The sequence below is a fragment of the Malurus melanocephalus genome, unplaced genomic scaffold, assembly GCF_030028575.1.
Source record: "Malurus melanocephalus ecotype Western Australia unplaced genomic scaffold, MMel_1.1 scaffold_803, whole genome shotgun sequence".
Classification (NCBI taxonomy): domain Eukaryota; kingdom Metazoa; phylum Chordata; class Aves; order Passeriformes; family Maluridae; genus Malurus; species Malurus melanocephalus.
In genome coordinates this window covers 85,532-94,390 of record NW_026624035.1, presented here as the reverse complement: position 1 = coordinate 94,390, position 8,859 = coordinate 85,532, and the positions used below count along the sequence as shown (strand labels likewise).

Here is an 8,859-nt window from a genome sequence, read left to right as displayed (position 1 = left end):
GAATTCGTTCATGCAAAGAGGTGTCAGACAAATGAGGAATTCCTTTATGGAAAGATGTCAGACACAAAAGGAATTCCTTCATGGAAAGGTTTGTCAGGCATTGGAACTGCCCAGGAAGGTGGGGCAGTCACTGCTGAGGTGTCTCTCAGTGCTCTGGGGGTTGGTCCAAGGTCAGACTCTGCAATTTTGGCAATTCCAACCCACACAATTCCGAGCTTGCAGCCACAACCCCGTGCCCACTCACCTTGCTATACTGCTGATGGCACTGCTGGGAGTTACCTTTGGCACTCTGTCCATGCTGGCAGCAACTGTGGCAAGTTTTAAGGCTGTTGGCGAGGGCGCTGAAGTCCGTGTATTGATATGAACATTGACTGGAGACACAACGCTGACGTTGTTGAGGTGCACGGCGCTGGGCAGGCAGGAATTGTTCATGGGGAGAGGCTGAGGGCTGCTCGTGCACAAGGCTGGGATTAAGTGGTTTGTGGTGCTGTGGCCAACTGTCCTTACGAGCTGTACGGTTGAGATCCCTGGGCTGGATGATAAAGCCATGTTGGTGGAGTATAAAGTTCTGGAGGTTCCTGTTGTGCAGAACAAACGGTGGGTGTTAAAATGGGGGCATTTCTTAGGTGAAAACCAAAGGTAAAGTTCAAAGGCAGTGTTTTGAGTGTGTGGGTCRTTAATGCCATATTTCACAGGTTCACAAAATGGAAACATTCAGAARTGGCAGCATGGCACACTCCCCTGTGCCTGATCCTCCACCCTCAAAGCACTGCCCTCTCAGATATGAACCCAGAGAATCACACACAGAATTCTCTCTCAGTCCTGGAACTGCTCCAGTTTATTGATTTTATTCCATTGTGTTTTTTCTCCCTCTATTCATTTTATATTATCATTAACCCAGCCTGGCAGAAGGTCTATAAAACTAATCACATCATTAACTGCTAAAACAACAAATTACTCTAAAAGCCTTTTCTTTGTCCTGGCAGCCCAAATCCCATTTGCCTCTTGGCATYGTGGAGCAGCACGGCAGGAGGAGGGCTGGCAGGGGGCACTGAGTGCCAATGGCTGCACTTTTGGGGACAAATCCCAAATGCAGTGAAACCTGAGGCTCACACTGATGTCAAAAGAATTGCCAGGAGAGGTTGCTTAGTAAGTTTTGTATTTTTTGGCTGAATGTGTGAGGTAACAACCAAATAATGAATCAACTTTTCCATTTCCTTCTCRAAGTACTTAATGTTTTAAGCTGTTGATTTATACCTTCATTACACACTCACGCTGGTTTTAAAATGCTGTCACTTAAGACTTTTGATCAGAAGAGATCATTAGAAGATAAAGAGTACCAAAGGAAAACAATGCTCTTCCAAGGTCAGGAGCACTTGGTAGTTTCCAATCCATTTTAACAACATATACTGGACAAAGCTCTCAGGCACAGGGTGGGATTCTTGGGGCTGCCCTGGACAGGGAAAGGAGCTGGACTGTGATGATCCCTGTGGGTCCCTTCCCCCTCAGGATATTCCATGATAAAACCATTGCTCCAGAATACTTCAGAGAACAGTTTTTAAACTACCACAACTAACAGATTTGAGTTTTTTTGTTGTTTATCAGGAATCAGCAATAAGATCAGCTGATCAGTAGGACCAGTTGATATTCTCAGCTCATTCCAGAGCAGGATTTTCACTCTCTCCTCACCTGAAGGTTGGACAACACCATTGATATTGTTGTGGCTGGTGTTCTGCTCCTTCGTTCCCTCGCTGCGGCCGGGGGCAGGGGCACTGACCACTGCAGAGGCAGCAAAGTGGGCACTGGCTGAATCCAGGGTTTTGGACATACAGTCAGAGGTGCTGGAGCCCTGCAGGAAGAGAAAAAGGTTTTTGTAATTTATTTAAGCACAAAATGAAATAAATCTTAGGATTTACAGAGCACAAGTAAAGGAAATAAATGAACACAACTTCTATGTGTGACCTAACGCACCTCAACATTGAATATTTCTGTGTCACCAGACTGATGAAAAGCTGGAAATCTGTGTCTAAATGAGCATTGAGTAAGTACTGCCCAACTCAGCCAGGCTGTGGCCAGAGCAGTTCTCAGCACAACAAATCAACTGTGCATKTGCTGCTCAGCCTGGAGATGAGGAGTTCTGGGGAAAGCTCAGAGCTCCTTYTGGGRCCTGAAGGGGCTCCAGGAGAGCTGGAGAGGGACTGGGGCCAAGGGATGGAGGGACAGGACACAGGGAATGGGGTCACACTGCCAGAGGGCAGGGATGGGTGGGATATTGGGAATTGGGAATTGTTCCTGGSAGGGGCTGGGATGGAATTCCACCCCTGGATCCCTGGGAATGTCCAAGGCCAGGCTGGAGCACCCTGGGACAGTGGGAGGTGGCAGGGATGGAATGGGATGAGCTTTAAGGTTCTTCCCAACCCAAAACACATAGGATTCCCTACTTTTGAAGAAGTTTCCTCTCAGAAAACAATCCTATCTTAAATCCCCTTCTCTGTTCTGKCTCCAGGCACAAAAATTGTAGGTGCAAATCTCAGGAATGCTCAGGACTTTGGGTACATCCACTCTCAGCTAAAGTGCCCAGCTCATTCTGGAATCCCACTGTCAGTCCAGTTCCTACTGGAAAGACTCACCACTTACTGGAAAGAACATTAATTTTGTAATTTCAATTTATATTAACTCAGAAAATGACTTTGCACAGAAGCCTGAAACGTTTTAAAGATCCAAAATTCATTTGTTTTGTTTAAATATTTTGGCATCGTGTCTTTACACTTCCAAAAAATGTCATCAGTATCTGCCAACACAGAATCCCTGATTAATTGAAGTAGAAAAAATGGAGGGGAAGGGACAAACAGCASAAGCAATTAGATATAAAATGCTCCAAGTAAGGTACATTTTCCTAGTAACAGACAGCAGCAACAGCTTTTATATTYTATTGGGAAGAAACTAACAGAAATCTAAGTGTAATAAAAATGCTTATTCTTCCCTTGCAAGGGATTCCAGAGGAAAAAATAGGATTCTTTTAGATTATGCAAATATGCAAAGCTCTCTTTTTTCTCTCAGAGGTACCAATTTTTGGTATTCATTGAACACCTGCTCAAAACAGAATACATTACCTCAGAAGGTAATTTTAATAAAAGAACTTCGAGAAAGGAAGACAAAACCAGTGAAAACGGAAAGAGCTGAGAGCACACACTGATATTTTTAATCTCTGTGGATGCAGGTAACACATTCAGCTACAAAGTCACTTAACTTCTAAAATGCAGCCAACTTATTTAAAAAAAAAAAAAAACCTGAGAAAAGTGTTTCACATTCACTCTAAAATGCACCCACTCCCTGGGGTGTCACATTTGGTTGTGAGGAGATGGAAGAGCATCACAAACAAAAAGGAAATGTCAGGACATGCCGAGGTGGGAGCAGTACCTGTGCTTTCGGATGTGTCTGTTGGGAGGAATGCTGAGATTGCTGCTTCTGCTGCAACTGGGCCAGCTGCTGCCTCTGCATCTGCACTAACTGCTGTTGGTGTGTCTGGAACTGCTCCTCTGTGATCCCCCCTGTGACTTTGGGAAAGAAAGGGAGCCACAGTTACACAGCCTGCACAAAACAACGYGGGGACAAGGACACAGTGCTGCCAGGGTGGGGAATGAGTGGGTGAAGGCAGCATAAACCACATCAGATGCACCCAAAATCTCCACAGATTATGTAAAGGAGAGGTCAAGCTGTGTTTGTTGCATTTGTAACAAAAGAATTCAGAGCTTTCCTTGCTTTTAAGCAGTTTCTGTCTTTGGTGGTTTTCTCTCYAGTGGCTTTAGGCAAAAGTTTAAGAGAAATGCTTTTCCTGGCTTTCAGAAAAGAAGCACAGCCTAAAAATCAGAGCTGAGGACAAAGCACCCCGGGCTGAGCTGGGGATCTTCTCTCCCAGTGAGCACTGGGAGCTGATCCCTGGCCAAATTCCCATCCTGCAGTCCAGCACTGTCCCTTTCTCCWGCACAGGATGGACTCAGGGGAACACACGCCTGGCAAGGAGCTTTTCTCTGCCAATGATTGTTTTAAATGGACTCTGAGTTTAGGGGTGCCACAGTGAGGTTATTTTTGAGGAGCAGGTTAATGCCACCCCAGTAATCTCACAGTCACAGCACGTGAAGGGAATGAAGTTAGAAAAGCTGGGTTTAAACTTCTCAGCCTGAAGAACTGCACATTTGGAAAAGTGGAAATACTGAAATACTGACAAGGGTTTCATGCTAAACCTGAGCTGTGWGCAGTTAACCTAAGAACTGACTTCTCTTGGGAGGAACCAAAGAGAGAATTCACTTTTCAACGCTTCCCATGAATACATTTCAACAGCTTATCCTGAACTCTGACTGAAGCTGTGCTGCACCCCAAACATTCCTGGATTCTGCAGGAATATCCTCTTATCAAGAGACACCGAGCCAACATTGAATCATGGAGTAATCCATCTTTAGRGTTTGGCTCTCCCATTTACTACTTCTAGTACTTGTGGTTGTCCTGAAATCCCATTGTAAAAAATACCAGAATTAGGACTGTGACTGCTTAGAAATTAGTACTGAAACTTCTCCTCTGCTGCTGCATTATTAAAGCAGATTTCAACCACATTAGGAGAGCAAAGTCCAATTATTAAAAAGTCACTCCTCTTAAACTGTAGCAATATTATAATTTCCAACCTAAGTTCATTTTGCATTTGGCATTTCTTTGTTCCTCTGGCAGATTCTTGCCAGAATTTAACTCCAAGTTAAATCAGCTCAACCTGCTCATTCCCTCCCAACACAAATGGCATTGCTGAAGGCAGCAGGGCCAAGCACAGCATTACAGAATATTACATATATTGCTATTTTTAAGTTCTGAGGTAACAAATCCCAGAAAATGTGTTTTGTTTTAGAGAGKTTTTTTTTGTTYTTTGTTTCAGAACAARAYTGGATTTCACGTTTCCAACCTCCCTTCCTTCCCAGTTTGTCACAGACCACAAATTCACAGAACATTCTACTACAGGATCCAGGGAAGGTTATTCCAGAATTCAATATTCCTTCCTCTGCCTTGATGTGCCTGAATTTCAGGTATTCACTCAGTGGTCAGGCTGAGCTCAGCTGTTCACTTTGTGATAAACCAGCAGATGTTCGTTTTTTGAACATTTTTAAAATTACTAGCACATTTAACATCATTTACTTCTGCCAAATCAAACACCTGGAGGGTCCTAGAGAAAAAAAAAAGAGGAAAATTTCACCACATCCCAGGGCAGCCTCTAAAGTCAGAGTGAAGAGCTCTGCAACTTCCACTGCTGACCATCAGGGGTTTTTTAATTTATTTTATTTTATCAGAGCCTGACTGGATGGAAAAACTGCAACACAACAGAGTCAAAAAGTCATTTCAGCTTTCACTTCCAGGCTCCTCTCCWCCTTGGAGGGTTTGGGTTATGATGTCACTTCCCTCAGGGCTTGAAGGCTTTAATCAAAGATCAGCTGCCCCAAAAGTGCCATTGAATTAATCACTTCTACATGGAATTTAAATTTAAGGCTGGGGAAAAAAGAACACCTCTAAAAGGTAAAAATTTGTTCCACAAGCAAAATCCTTCAGCTGGGAATGCATTGTGTGCAGTTGTCCTCTATCTACATGCTTTTCCCATTTGCAGCTCTTGCAATGTGAGCAAGAGAGTAATTTAGCTTTAAAAAATGGTTCTTGATTCATGCACTCATTAATATTTGGAAGAATAGTCTAGTCACGTAATTTTAAAATTTTAAAAAGCTCTGTTTGCACAATGCTTTTGAGGAAATACCCCAGGAAGAGTTGCTTTATTAATGCAATGAAAAATAATACAGAGGTAATTTTAAATATTCTTGTGCACCAAAAATCAAAGCAACTCCCAAGTCCTCTCTGAAATAAAATAATAATAAAAAAAAATAAAAATAATGAGAAGTACTGCTACTGTTTCCTCTGGAGGGAATATCAAACCAGCTGTAAAATCAACTGATTTCAACCATCACTTCTCAAAGAGAATGAGTTCAATAAATGCAGTGACAGTGCCTGTGCTCATTGAATGCACAACCAGACCCAGATCAGCCCTTTTAAAATGCATTCCCTATTTACCACTGAGAAATCCAACTCAGTGCCCCTTCTGGTTCAGTTATTTGGGGCACAATTCTGTTGTGTCTGATCCCCTTCCACAATTGCATGATCTGGTTTGTAATTTAAATCTGTGACAAAAAAGGTCCTCCCCAGCCATAAATTTCACGCATAATGTACTCCAACTACTGAGGGATTTCCATTTAATTTAAATGTATTCCTCAGATGATTTCTAAAATTATACCACGAATTTATTACTATTCCTCCAAAAAGTGGCTGAGATCCATCAGATTTGGTTTTATTCATTTTCAGCTATTTCTTTAACTCTTTTATTCCCTGCACTTGCTTTGACAAGGCAGCTCTTGGTGATCATCAATAATCCCATCATGCTGAATTGCCCCTTTCTGCCACAGCTGAGACTCCCCAGGCCTTCAAATTCTTTCAAAAAAAATAATTACATAAAATAGACAGCACATTATATCTGTTCTTTTCAYGCTGCAGGAAAATGCTCCTGTGCCAATCTTTTCACTGGAGAGAACAATCTAAAGGTYACAGTGACCATACTGAAAAGTATTGGGCTGGGATAAATTTTCTGTGTCTCTGTCAGAATGAGACATTTAAGGGTACACAGGAATTCTAGAGATATGTTATTGAAATGAAAGACCCAATCTTGCAGCTTTGAGAGAGATGGAACATTCCACAAGCACAGAAATTAAGCAATTCCTAATCAGTCCATTCTAATACTGAATTATCCTGGTTTGCAATAYTGCATGGAGTAGGGATATACTCAGGTGCTTGCTGTTGGAGGAGATTTCATTTGCTGCATCTCAAATTTTTCAGATTTTTGAAGGATCCTATCATTATGATTCTTTCCTGATTATAAAGAAGTGACAGTGTTAATATTTGAGACATCAAAACTGAAGCTCATGAAGCAGGTAAGGCAAGCACTGCTTAATTTAAGCTCCAAGAAWTTTTTTCATTACTGATGCTTCCACTGCCAACATTTTCATCATTWTCAGACCTTTTCATGTCTGCTCAGAGCACTTAACAACTTCCTACATTTTTTTGAGACAAAAATGAAAAATGACAATAAAAATGAGCCCCACCCACTCTCCCCAMGAAACCACCAGTTTTGGTTTGCATTCATAATGAGCATTCTTTTACCCTGAAACAAGGTTAGACCAATTAGTGCCATTAAGACTCAATTAGACTTAAGCATTTCTTCATAAGAGCAGAATCCCTGCTTTGAATAATGTTTGAATCCAGCACCTCAGATTGTAATGAAGCAAAGCAGGAGAAAGAGAACTGTTTGTGGGAAGTGTCTGCATGTTCTAAGAAATAAAAAACATCTGTGGGTAGGCCCACACCAGTGCTGAAGATCTTATCAGTCCAGCCATGAAGAAAACCCCCAAAATTCAATTTGAAACCCCAGAAGMAGCCAAATCCTTGCCTACCTGATATGCCATTCTTGCTGGTGTTCAATAAAGCTACAGATGCTGCAGAGACTCTTTTATTATTCACAGTCTGCCCTGCTTTCCTTGAGGTACATTCTTCACTATCACTGTCCTGGAGATTGAGTAGCCTGGGCTGAAAACACTGCAGTCGACATGATCTGATATTGCTTAGGATTTCAGGAAGGGACAGTCTGTTTTCACAATGTTTATTGGAAGCATTGGTCCGTGAAAAATTAGAAGAAAAGTCTAAAGTCTGGGAAGAGCTTGAAAAACTGTTCAGCATTTCCGGGTCAATCTGCCTCAAGACAGGATCATGTTCTGTGGATATTCGGTCCATAATAACCCTGATTAGAGAGGAGAAGGAAAATCATTAGTTTCATTATCTCTTTTTAATATTCTGAAGGGGAATGAAGRGTAAAAAGAACCCAACTGTACCTTCCACCCCTGCCAATCCTCCTCCTTGCAAATCCTATACACCTCCTYGGGATTGTAAGGGTTGTAAGGCAATGCCTGAACCTCAGTTTGTCCAATTCTGCCAATTCKGGGCTTTCAGACGAAGAATTCGTTTGGTCCAAACGAGGCTGTGAAGAAAGAAAAGGATTATTTTAGAGTCACTCAGAGGGTGCTTGGATTGGTCACTGCTGGGTATCATTCACAGGCTCTAGGTTGAACATGTAGTAGTTAATGTTGAGATAACCAAACTGCAATGACTTCAGGGGTCCAAAATAAACTCTAAGACTTAAACATTTGGGCTGTTAAAGAACTGCTCCTAACAGCAGTGGAAAACAAAAGTTTTCTGTCAGATCAACTTCTTTTGGCATGGAGTTAATTCACAAAGGGGAAAAAAAAGAGGATGAATTCTAAGTTCTAAGAGGGAAGSTTCAGCTTGGAGCCTCTGGAGCCAACAGGGGATGTTCTTGGATTGACTCTGGAGTCCCCAAAGCATCAAAGCTTTGCTGGTGAGACTGGGAGAAGAACTCCAACATCAGCACCATGCCAGCCTACATGGAGAGAAAGCACCACCAAATCCAACAGCACATCCTTACAGCATAATACTGGCATCCTGCTCTTCTCCTGAAAGCACAAGGTCCATCAGGATCGTTTTCTTCTTCTGCTTCTGACACYGGTGAGGGTACCTAGACCAGAAAAAAAGGTCATTGTCCCAACTGCCTCATTTGTGTAACTGTATTTATTATAAAAGTTTATATTTATGTAATATGAGCTGCCACAATCATRTATCAAAGCACAGCTTGGAAGAAAAACTCAGCTTCTACAAGGTTGTTTTAAATATATTCAGAGCTGCGAGTGGCCAAATGACAGATGAGTGAGATTT

At 42.1% G+C, this 8,859-nt stretch overlaps 1 protein-coding gene across 2 annotated transcripts in view; it reads right to left on the bottom strand.

Moving 5' to 3' along the window:
• Positions 1–8,859, bottom strand: part of EPC2 (enhancer of polycomb homolog 2) — a 38,677-nt gene that overhangs the window by 3,541 nt on the left and 26,277 nt on the right. For both annotated transcript variants that reach the window (XM_057385262.1, XM_057385263.1), the window contains exons 8-13: positions 8,573–8,662; positions 7,962–8,107; positions 7,527–7,870; positions 3,421–3,557; positions 1,690–1,849; positions 245–578 (exon numbers count right to left, since the gene is read on the bottom strand). In XM_057385262.1, the coding sequence (XP_057241245.1) occupies positions 245–578; positions 1,690–1,849; positions 3,421–3,557; positions 7,527–7,870; positions 7,962–8,107; positions 8,573–8,662 (1,211 nt within the window). The remainder of the gene's footprint in view (positions 1–244; positions 579–1,689; positions 1,850–3,420; positions 3,558–7,526; positions 7,871–7,961; positions 8,108–8,572; positions 8,663–8,859) is intronic.